The sequence below is a fragment of the Danio aesculapii genome, chromosome 22 (genome assembly GCF_903798145.1).
Source record: "Danio aesculapii chromosome 22, fDanAes4.1, whole genome shotgun sequence".
Lineage (NCBI taxonomy): Eukaryota > Metazoa > Chordata > Actinopteri > Cypriniformes > Danionidae > Danio > Danio aesculapii.
Window position 1 is genome coordinate 31,102,449 of NC_079456.1, and position 12,982 is coordinate 31,115,430.

The 12,982-nt window shown below is 33.7% G+C and overlaps 1 protein-coding gene across 1 annotated transcript; it reads left to right on the forward strand.

The window, feature by feature from the left end:
• Positions 1 to 233: 233 nt before the first annotated feature.
• dusp5 (dual specificity phosphatase 5) lies at positions 234 to 9,930 on the forward strand. The gene is made up of 4 exons (XM_056448427.1): positions 234 to 694; positions 1,522 to 1,664; positions 3,970 to 4,189; positions 9,232 to 9,930. Exons 1-4 carry the CDS (start codon positions 331 to 333, stop codon positions 9,609 to 9,611), a joined length of 1,107 nt encoding a protein of 368 aa, XP_056304402.1. The 5' UTR covers positions 234 to 330; the 3' UTR covers positions 9,612 to 9,930.
• The last annotated feature ends 3,052 nt before the right edge of the window (positions 9,931 to 12,982 follow it).

A 12,982-nucleotide genomic window follows, 5' to 3' on the forward strand; every position in this document is an offset into this window, starting at 1 on the left:
ACAATAAATGAGCGCTTGAATTACAAGAAAGTGACACAATATGAGCAAAACCGTGATGAACCGATGAGTTAAATGTTCAGTATTTATTCGCCTCACTCGGTTTCAAGGGCGGGTTCAGTCAACAGAATGTGGGCGCGCTCCCGTGTCGGTGTGTCCATATATGGTTCGTGACGTCAAACGCCGGAGGTTCCATTCACATAAAACCGATCAGACGGAATCCCCTTGGAGGAAATGTAGACTCAGGCTCAGTACGCAGGGTTTAGTAGGCAACCTACACCCTTAAAAAATCCACATCCCTATTAAAAACACATTTCATTTTGTCATTTCAACATGAAGGTCTCCAGCATAGACTGCCGACGCCTGAGGAAGATCATACGGAAGGAGTGTGGAAATTGTCTTATTGTGGACTGTAGACCGTATTTCTCCTTCTCGAACTCTTGTATCAGAGGCTCCGTCAATGTGAACTTGAATTCGGTGGTTGTCCGGAGGTCCCGCGGCGGTCCGGTTCCTCTACAGTTCGTCATTCCGGACGAGAAAGCCTTGTTTCGGCTCCGGGAGGGCAGCATCTCCGCGGTCGTGGCTCTGGACGATCGCACACCTCATTTACAAAAACTGAAAAAGGACAGTATTGCTCAGATAGTTATTAATACTTTGTCGCACTTGGCGAGTAGCGCGAGCATCTGCTTTTTAAAAGGTGAGTAAAAATGTATTGTTTTGTTGTTATGTTTTAATAACGTGTAAAGAGCGTGTTTAAATATCTCTCGTTTGTTTTTGTGTGATTCAGGTCGTTTGAATATTTATTTCATATTAAAATTATAACTTTCAATTTGAAATAAACATTTCTAAAAGATTTTCTGAATTATTTTAGAGTTTTGGGGGAAATTACACTTCAATAATAATTAGACATGTTATTTTGCGTTTAAACATAAATAACTTTTGACTGAATGAATCCATTAAAACAGATTAGGTATAGACTTAAATTATATATATATATATATATATATATATATATATATATATATATATATATATATATATATATATATATATATATATATATATATATAATTGAATTCGGTGTGTGTGTGTATAGATATAGATATAGGCATAATTAAAATTTTATATACACACAGTTTGATGTAGCAGAGGTTTTTGTCTGGTTTTCGAAAGATAAATTTTCTTTGTGCGTCAAAGGACGGATGAGTCACAGAGGGAAGTATGAGAACCAACACAGTAATATTTATAGCTATATCATGGTAATACTCTTTCAAATGACAGCAGGGTATTCAACTGTACAAGGATTCTGTGTTACTATATTTTATTATATCAATCAAACCAAAGCTCAGTTCAATCAGAGATTGTGAGAAATGAAAAAAAGCCCTTGAGCTCACGAACACTCTCCCTCTATTGGTGTGATTTGCTTTTTGCCTCAGCTTGAACTGCTCCACATAAATCTCTTGATAAACTGAACGACTCAACAGTCCTTGATAACTCATAATAACACTGAATTTCTCATCGCAGGAGGCTACGAGAACTTCCATGCCCATTACCCCGAGCTTTGCACTGAAACCAGGTCTGTGGATGTGAGTGAAGACAAAAGCGAAAGAGGCGTCAGCAGTCACTGTGACAAACTGGCTTCTCACCACAAACCAGACTATGATCAGGTAAGAGAGAAGAAAGCGAGCTGTTGCTTCCTCATTTTAACCCACTTCCACCAAAACCACTTCCTCCTAAATGGGGGAGTTTCTGCAATAAACTCCCCTGCAAATATGACTCGACATACAGAGAAAAGACCATGCGATTTCTTACTGTAAGTTGATAGATAGATGGACAGATAGATAGATAGATAGATAGATAGATAGATAGATAGATAGATAGATAGATAGATAGATAGATAGATAGATAGATAGATAGATAAATAGACAGACAGACAGACAGACAGACAGATAGATTGATAGATAGATAGATAGATAGATAGATAGATAGATAGATAGATAGATAGATAGATAGATAGATAGATAGATAGATAGATAGATAGATAGATAGATAGATAGATAGATAGATAGAGTTAACAACAGACTTTGTTCAAAGACACCCACTGGACATCTGAGGTCCTTTTATGTCTGACCTTTGGTCTGCAATTCATTTTTTATGATAAGGTCAAACACAGTGCCTGTTACACCACCTGTTTTGCTATGGGTGGTGAAACTGTTCTCTGAGAGTTTCACTTCTGAAATGTGGTTTAATGTGTGCTCATATGATGTGAACTTGACAGAAATGTAAGATGTTTAGCTATGAGTAAACATGATGACAAACCCATAAACATAAAACCATCGCTGGGGCATGAGCAGTTTGTGCAAAAATGTATGAATTGTATGGTCTGAAATGATAAAATTACGTTGCAAGAATTGTTTTGTTTTTAAAAGATGTCTAATAGATGTCTAATGTCTAAATATAGTCTTTTTGGCTAAAACAAGGCTAAATTTGAGCTGTTAATAAAAATCTAATAGACGTCTAAGAATAGGCCAAAACTAGACTAGTCATTAATAAACAGAAATGAATGACTAAAGTCTGTCTGATCTAGTCTACTTTTGGGCTATTCTTAGATGTCTATTAGATGTTCACTGACAGCCCAAGTTTAGCCTTGTTTTAGACAAGCTATCTACGTTTAGATGTCTATTAGATGTCTATTAAACACTGAGGCATGAGCACATAGGAAGAGGAATTAATTATATGGTACAAATTCATACGAATTAGGCAATAAAATGTGCAATTTTAAAAGCTAAAGTCCTGCCCCCAAGCATTACAGGGACGTGAGCGAACATTGTGCGACAATGTTTGAATGATGTCATATGAATTCATACGGATTAGGAAATAAAATGTGTGATTTTTACGTATATTTAAGCATAAAGCACCACTAAATGTATGCGTCACTGATTGTCTAAGGTGTCTAAGCCAGTGTCTAAGGACAACATTATTTTCCCGTCTATTAACAACGTCAAATTACATTAATATTTGGTTGATTTTAGGTTGTGTTGGAAAGTGACTGAAATCCAACCTCTGATAGATGTCTTAGTGGTAACGTCCACACAACGTCAAGGTGTAACATGTTTAGACGTTGGTATTTGGTTGAATTTTGGTGGATTTTAGGGTGTACATTGGACATTATATCATATGTCATATATATACTGTATATTTCGTCAAAATACCTCAAATTTTAATTATATTTTGTAGTTTGAAAATAGATGAAGTTGATATGTATACATTTTCCACCTCACCTCACAAAATTAGCATGCACAGAAATAAAGTAACGTTTACATATCGAAGTCATTAATTGACAGTGCAATGGGTGCGTGGTGCGTCTTCTTTGCTCAGTACCATGTCTTGGACAGTGGTGATATTTTCAACAGTACGGGCAGTGCGTGGACCAATACAACATACTGATCCAGAGCGATCAATTTTTACCAACAAGTGATCCAATACACCTTTTGTCCAGTTATTAGTTGGAAATTCACAAAGAAAACCTTTCAGTTTTTGTAAACCTTTAATCAAACTCTTATCTTCATTTGAAAACACCATTTTATTTAAGCCTTACGTAGCCAAAAATAAATGCATCATCATTACGCCATCATTACATCAACGCCAAGAAAAGCAAAAAAAAAGATTATTCTAATGCACAGATTGCACTGTTATTCCTGTACAACATATAGTCGTTCTTATTCCTGTAGTACGATAAGTTTTAAACTATATATACTAACTTAATCAATTGAAACACTATAAACATTAATCTCACGAAAGTCTAATAATTGAAATTATTACCTGAAATAATGTACAATTTTTAGAGAAAAGAAAGCTTGAAGGCCTGCTCTTAAACATAACCATGACTGGGTCTTTAGCATATCATACAGAAACGTCTAAAGTATTATGTATAATAGTATTTTTGTTTATACATTGTATTGTATTTTTCAGGGACGGCCGGTGGAGATCTTGCCTTTCCTGTACCTGGGCAGTGCCTATCATGCCTGCAGACAGGACTATCTCAGTGACCTCCACATCACAGCCCTGCTGAATGTCTCACGCAGAGACTCTCGGCCCGCCAGAGGACAGTACGATTACAAATGGATCCCTGTGGAGGACAGTCACACGGCCGATATCAGCTCACACTTCCAGGAGGCCATCGATTTCATTGGTAAATATTGCTCTGTTTGTATTTGTATATAATAGTCAACATTTTGAAGTGGATCAAAAGCTTTCTGCAAAGTTCTAAAACCAAAATGTGCTTTGAGCAATAACAATATTTTTTACAATAGCATACAACATGCAGACGTATAAAACACTAGTAGGAAACATTATAGTAAACATAACAACCTAAAAAAAGTATAATTAGTAAATAATACTTAAATAAATATTAATATTTTTACAATAACATTCAATATCAATATTTATTTATGTAATTTTAGTAAATAAGACATGAATTAATATCAATATTTTTATAATAACATACAACATCAATATTTATTTATTTATGTATTAGTAAATAATCATTAATAAATAGCAATATGTTTACAATAACATATTTACATATTTATTTATGTATCATTAGTAAATAAGACATGAATAAATATCAATATTTTTACAATAACATACAACATCAATATTAATTAATGCATTATCAGAAAATAATACATGAATAAATATCAATATTTTTACAAAAACATACAATATCAATACTTATTTATGTATTAGCAAATAATTCATAAATATCAATATTTTACAATAACATGATATCAGCATTTATTTATGTATTGTTAGTAAATAAGACGTGAATAAATATCAATATTTTTACAATGACATACAATATCAATATTTATTTATTTACTGTTATTAAATAAGACATGAATAATTATCTATATTTTTACAATGACATACAATATCAAGATTTATTTATTTACTGTTATTAAATAAGACATGAATAATTATCTATATTTTTACAATGACATACAATATCAAGATTTATTTATTTACTGTTATTAAATAAGACATGAATAATTATCTATATTTTTACAATAACATTCAATATTAATATTTATTTATGCATTGTTAGTAAATAAGACATAAATAAATATCAATATATTTACAAAAACATACAATATCGATATTTATTTATGTATTACACAATAACAGTGTCTTAAAATAAAAATGTTGACAGCTATATATCTTTTTTTAGGTTGTTATGTTTACTTTTATGTTCACTGCTTATGTTTTAAAGTCTGCATCTTTTCGACGTTATATAAACGTCACTTGTATGGCTTAAACCATTCTCAGAACTGAGTCCAAACCTATAGATAGTTGAGCTTCTTTCAGGCTGTTTAAAAATAAACCTTCCTCTGCCTTACTAACACATAATTTTCCATAATCCGACCGCACTGCAACTTTTTATTTACACCTACAATTCCTGTATTGTTATTTTCTCAGAAATTAAATAAATACCAAGTTCTAAAAAAAAAAAGGAGAAGTAATATATAGATAAAACAAACACGTCACTGTGAGTCACAGGTTAGACTAATCCAATCTCTGACGTATCACAGGCGTGGCAGTGTGTCAGTGGATGAGTCGATGATTAGTGGTGTTAGGTGTGTGTGTGCGTGTGTTCTATGAATGAACTGATATGTGCTTTGTAGGTTGTGCTCAACTTAATTACCTGGTAAATGTGTTTACGTAAAGATTTGAAAGCGCTTAAGGCTATTTATGCATAATTCCCTGGACACCAGTCAAAAAACATTTCCAGTTTTGGGCAATTTTTACCTTATTAAACTAAATAAATAAAAAGTAAACCAATTAAATTAAATAGGAACTGCATTTTGCATAAAAGGAGAAGATGCAGCTTTAATATTCGTTAATAATCAATGATTAGGATTAGTTTATTAATTTATTTAATTATAATATTAATATTAAATTCAGGCACTGCACAATGTAACAGCTTACATCAAACATGTTCAAAGAAAAAAACTGAACAATAATTTAAAGAAACTAAAGGTATGTAAACAGAAAATGACGAGGGACTAAACAATACACAGGTGAACATAATCAGTGAAACAATGAGCAACCATAGAAACAAACATTGGCAAAACAAAACATACAACCTAAAAGTACAATTAAATTATGTATTATGTATGTAAATAGCTTTAAATGTGTTTTTAATTTAATTGAAATAATAAAACTATGAATTCTGTGGTTCATTCTGCTGTGGTGACCCCTGATAAATAAGGACTGAACCAAAAGAAAATGAATGAATGAACGAATAAATGAAGCTATTCATTCTTATTGATCTAACCAAAATTACTCTATTATAGGATTTGTACTGTACTCTACTACAGCAATGTAAAGCTGATAGTGATAATGATAACTTTAATGATTAACTTTAATATCATTAAAATAATCTTTGTGTTTATCTTTATAGTCCTCAATAAGCTTAATTTTCTTGAAGTAAATTGTATTATCTATAGTATTATATATATATATATGTCTCCTATATATGTAGGGCTATATATGTCTCCTAGACATTGTTTTTGTGATATTCACTCTTTATAGACCTCACTGTTTGGAGTTTATTTATATATTAGCTACTCTAGTTCATTAATTAATTTAAAGAAACTAAAGGCATGTAAACAGAAAATGATGAGTGACTAAACAATACACAGGTGAACATAATCAGTGAAACAATGAGAAACCATAGAAACAAACATTGGCAAAGCAAAACATACAAACTAAAAGTACAAAGAACTGAGACCAAATGTAACAATTAAATGACGAATTATGTATGTAAATCGTTTTAAATACGTTTTAAATTATATTATAATAATTAAATTATTAATTCGGCAGTTCATTCCGCTGTGGTGACCCCTGATTAAAAAGGGACTAAGCCAAAAGCAAATGAATTAATGAATGAATGAAGCTATTAATTATTATCGATTAACCAATTTTTTTACTGTATACTCTACTACAGCAATGTAAAGCCAATGACAATAATAACTCTAATGATTAACTTTAATATCATTAAAATAATCTATGTATGTTTATCTTTATAGTCCTCAGTAAGCTTAATGTTCTTGAAGTAAACTGTAACATCTATAGGATTATATATGTCTCCTATATAGAACTATAGACATTGTTTTTGTGAGAGTCACTTTTTATAGACTTCACTGTTTGGAGTGTATTTATATATTAGCTCTTCTAGGCATAAATCTTATGATTCAATAACACATTACAGTAACTAAAATTCAAGGAAAAATACATTTACCTGATTATAGTCAATATTACATAAGAGACCAGATCATTTAGACTCTCGCATATAAACTATAGCAGTGAATTGAAGGAATAATCCATCGAAAGCTTCACACTAATGAGAGTGTGGTAATATTTAGGCGCATTAGCGAGTGTCATAGTCATTATGACGCCCACAGCTCGGCCCCGCTCCGCTCCAGATGGGCTTCAGGCGTGATTCACACCAGCAGGTTTTGTTTTATAAAGAACAGCAGTGAAGATTCTCACATGAACACGCGCGTCAGTGAGAGATACGACTCTGAAATCTGTTTAGCTTTATTAAGTTACAAAAGGAGTGTGGAACCTAAGCTTTTCTAATGGTGTGAGCATTGTGAATTTATGGAAAGATTCAGGGGTGGAAATGAAACTGATATGACATTACGATAAAAAGGGTCAGGGAGGAAATGAATTAGCTGCGTGATAATGGACAGAGTATATCAGGAGGACTGTGAAAGATAGCATGACTTTTTCGCGCTCACATCTCTACATGCAGCACCATTTTATGGTTTTTTGTACACTTGTGCAGTGTTAAAATACAATATATAGCAGATTAACATGCTTAAATTAGCAAGTGTGGCATTTGTAGGTTGATTTGAAAATGTTTTGTTTGAGAATTCTGATCAGTTCTGCATAGCAACACCGGCTCAACCAATCGCATGAATTTAGGGCGTGGCTGTTTGTTTGAGTGACCAATGACAGAACAGTGGTGTTTTGGAAAAATTTGTTTGACATTATTAACCAATTTGGTGCAGCTACTTCACCTTTGATTATTAAATATAGAATTTTCCTCTTTTTTCTATAAACTTAAAAGATAGTTAGCCCAAAAATGTAATTTATTTACTGTTGTTTAGTTCCAATTGACTTTGACTTCTAGGATGTGAAAAGCTACCAGATTCAAACATTTTTCTAAATATCTTCTTTCGTAACAATCATTCACCCTCATTCCAATTGACTTTGATTTCTATTGACTTCTATAGCAGGAATTTAAAGGCTACCAGTTTCCAACATTTTTCAAAATATCTTCTTTTGTAACATTTATTCACCCGCAATTAGTTCCAATTGACGTTGACTTCTATTGTAGGAAGTCAAAGGCTACCAGTTCCCAACATTTTTTAAAATATCTTCTTTTGTAACATTTATTCACCATCATTTTAGTTCCAATTGACTTTGATTTCTAATGACTTCTATAGTAGGAAGTCAATGACCACCATTTCCCAACATTTTTCTAAATATCTTGTTTTGTAACATTTATTCACTCTCAGTTAGTTCCAATTGACTTTGATATCTACTGACTTCTATACTAGGAAGTCAAAGGCTACCAGTTTCCAACATTTTTTCTAAATATCTTCTTTTGTAACATTTATTAACCCTCATTCCAATTAACTTTGATTTCTGTTGACGTCTATAGTTGAAATTCAAAGGCGACTAGTTTCCAACATTTTTCAAAATATCTTCTTTTGTAACATTTATTCACCCTCAGTTAGTTCCAATTGACTTTGATTTGTATTGACTTAGTAGGATGTCAAAGGCTACCAGTTACCAACATTTTTCTAAATATCTTCTTTTGTAACATTTATTCACCCTTATTCCAACTGACTTTGATTTCTGTTGACTTCTATAGTAGGAAGTTAAACTCTACCAGTTTCCAACATTTTTCAAAATATCTTTTTTTGCGTTCAACATAAGAAAGAAGCTAAGGTTTAGCATAACTGGAGGAACAGTACACGGTTTTCATTATTTTCACATCACTTTAACCTGTAATACCTAAATTCTGCAGGACTATTTTGTACTTTCTAAAAGTGCTTCTTAAATAAATCTCGATTTTAAAAATACAGTCTGTTTTTTGTGACTCATATGGTGTTATTTCAAGAGCTTTTGTACTGAATGCACTTTCTTTTCTCTCCACAGAACGTGTGAAAGCAGAGGGAGGTAAAGTGCTGGTCCACTGCGAGGCAGGAATCTCTCGTTCTCCCACCATCTGCATGGCGTACATCATGAAAACCCAGCGGTTGCGTTTGGAGCAGGCCTTTGACGTCATCCGACAGCGGCGCGCCATCATCTCGCCAAATTTTAGCTTCATGGGTCAACTACTGCAGTTCGAGTCTGAGGTGGTTTCTTCCACACCTCCGCTAGTGACTCCAGCAGCTCAAGAGACACCCACTTTCTTCAGCGGAGACTTCACACTGGAAACGGAGAGCTTTGAATCCTCGGTTTTCACCTTCCCTACCTCCTTCCTGACACCCATCCAGCCATCATTCAAACTGAGTCCAATAACTGCGCTGCCTTAAAATGGCTGCCCGACTCATCGCAGTCTCAGCGTACTTGAAAAACAAAGGGGACGGTTGAACTGAACAAAGCAATGGTGCATCACAGGGAATACAAAAAAACACTTGTTTTAATATTTAAACATAGAAGAACAGTGTTTGCTTTTTGATTTTGTTTGCCTTAGAGAAAACCACTGCACAATGATTACTCTGCAATACCTGCCTTAGCTCGATGATATTCTGCCTATCAGCGCCTGGCTGGGCAAATTAAATTATTATTATTTTTAAACTGTTTTTTTTAATGAATTGTGGATCTGTTAATAAACGTTTTTACAGAAGTATATTGTGTAAGTTCGTTATTGTTTGGTTTATGTTGTATATTTTACAAGTTTAAAGTCCGCATGAACTGGACATTGCTGAGACTTTTATATTAGTATGTTGATGAACTTCCAACTAAAGCAGAATATTGAGTAGGGGGCGGGGCTTTCTTTTTGCGCATCATTCCCTCATAGCAAACAAATGGTTAAAATGGTGTGGTTAGGAATAATAATTAACAATAATAATTCCTTACATTTATTTAGCACTTTTTTGGACACTCAAAGCACTTTACACATTTTTGGGGGGAGTCTCCTCATCCACCACCACCTGGGTAAAGTGACGGCAGCCATATTTTGCCAGACCTCACACCACACATCAGCTGATTGGTGGAGAGGGGACAAAGTGATAATCCCAATTATGGTATGAGGATGGTTAGAAGGCAAATTTGACCCGAGGACATCGAAGGACATTCTGGGATTTTTAACGACCTCAGAGAGTCAGGACCTCTGTTTAACGTCTTATCTGAAAGACGGCGCTCACTGAGCAGTATAGAGTCCCCTTCACTATACAGGGGCATTAGGACCCACACAGACTGCAGGTTGAGCTCCCCCTGCTGGCCTCACTAACACCTTTTCCGCCAGCAACCTAGCTTTCCCATGTGGTCTCTCATCCAGGTATTGACCGGGCGCAGTCCTGCGTAGCTTCAGTAGGCAACCTTGTGAGAGTTGTAGAGAGCTAGCTGCCGGCAATATTATGACTTAAACCAAAACCAGAAGCAAATGGTTAGATTTTGATTAAAGATTACCAAAACAAACTTTTTTTTAGGGGACTACTGAAAAATGAAGCTAATTGTTTACCTAAAAGATAACAATGTGCGCTAGCAAAACAAACATTGTAAATTTTGATTTCACACAGACTATAAAAACCATTCTGCAAGTATTCCCTACAAACGAGTGCAGTCAGCAATAATTTATGAACATTTGTTAAAGGAAATACATTGTTGTACTGACAGCCCAATAAATGTTTGCCCTCGAGGGGATATTATGAGGAGAGTTGCCATGTGGGTAAAAAGACACAACAGTGACCTCTGCTGTGACAAATGCTGTAGAAGTAGCCTATAAGTTACAACTTTAAAGTTGCCATTTTTCACAACACACACAAAAACAATGTGATTCATTTTGGCTCAGGATACATAAGTAAAGAAGAATTTTGGTCAAACACATTATTGCAAAATAATTGCAACTAAAGTTTGTGTGATGCAAGATTAAAATAATAGAGAACATCATTACTCAAATATTTGGCCAAAAAATATATGATGTTAGGCTTCAGACTTGCTATTCACCCATCTGGACCCAGATCATCAGATCATAAGAAGTTTAATACTCACAGATTGATCTGGCAACATTAGTTTCTGGTTCCCAGAATGTTCTCTGTTGGTTAGCCTAAGTAAAACTTCCCCAGAACATATTCTTTTAGGGTTCTCTTTAAGCTGTTATAAAAGAAAAGGTAAGATGGTTACCAAAAAAAAATTGTCCTACAGAAAACATTCCCAGGACATTCATTTTGGCTGCCCAAAAATGTAACCTAATGGGAACCAAAAGGAAGCCATTTACGTTAGTGTTTGTGAGGGTTCCTTCCTCATGCTTTTTTTAAAAAGAAATGTTTATAAGACAAGCTAAAAACAGTTTTTGTCTTTTTTTTCTGTGAAAAAAAACAGCAACATTGAATTATAACTACATGTGCTCCATATACATTTATGTGAATCAAGTAAATAAAATGAGAGATAAAATAAATTAATGGAACATCAAAGCCATAACAATGATGTTATTAATAAATTTCTGAATAATAAGTCTCACAGAATCACAATTGTATTGTTGAAAGCAAAGATATTTACAGAAATGTTTAGAAGTTGCAACTTTTTAGTCCAGAAGAAAAAATATTATAAGAAATACTGTCAAAAAATCCTTGCTCTGTTAAACATCATTTGAGATACACTACAGCCAATTTAGTTTATTCATTTCACTTATTCCTCAAATACAGAAATGCCAACCGACCCAAGCGGGACTCGAATTGGCAACTTTCTTGCTGTGAGGCAACAGTGCTAACCACTGAGCCACTGTGTTGTCCATAAACACATTTATTTACAGCAAAATAATTGCAAATAAAGTTTGTGTGATGCAAGAATAAAATATGATTTAAATATTTGGCCAAAAAATATATCATGTTAGGCTTCAGGCTTGCTATTCACCACTCTGAACCCAGATCAGCAGTTCAATAATAAGAAGTTGAATACTTGCAGATGACAAATTGTAGTTGCAAGAATGATCTGGCAATGTTCTGGTTTCAAGATGTTCGCTGTTGGAAAGTTCTCTTTACATAAAATTTTCCCAGTTCTTTTTAAGTTTTTACAAAAGTTAGATGAACACCACAGAAAACATTCACATTCTTTTATGGCTCTCCCAAAAATATAACCTAATGGTAACCAAAGGGAGACAAGAACGTTTGGGGGAATGTTTGCTGGGTTCCCTCCTTGTGATTATTTTAGGGAAATAACTTTTTAATGAAATGTAAATTACGATAAAAAAATTTATATTACTGTTGTGAAAGAACAAACTAGTCTGTGTAAAAACGGTTTTTTTCTTTTTCTGTGAAAAAACAACAACGTTAAATGATAACTACATATGCGACATATAGTATATTATTGTGGATAAAATAAATAAAATCAGGGGAAAAAATTGGAAAGTATCAAAGCCAGAACAATGATCTGTTAATAAATGATCATGACAACCTTTACTCATAAGTTTTTCTATGAGAGCATCTGTCTTGGCGCCCAAGATGGACTGAACTATATTGACAGAAAAGGGGGAAGCATTTATTGAGAAAATGTATATAAAACTAACGTAAAGCAAGGAGTTGATTAAACATTCAGTTACAACAAATATATTTACCTTTTTCCGATAATGTAAAGAACGTGTCATCCATGTACTACCGTTTTAAACGTTTATTTTAAACAATAACTTTACGACTCCCCTAAAAGGTCAAGTAGACTCGCCCGCTCGTCCCGCCTCTGTCGCCAT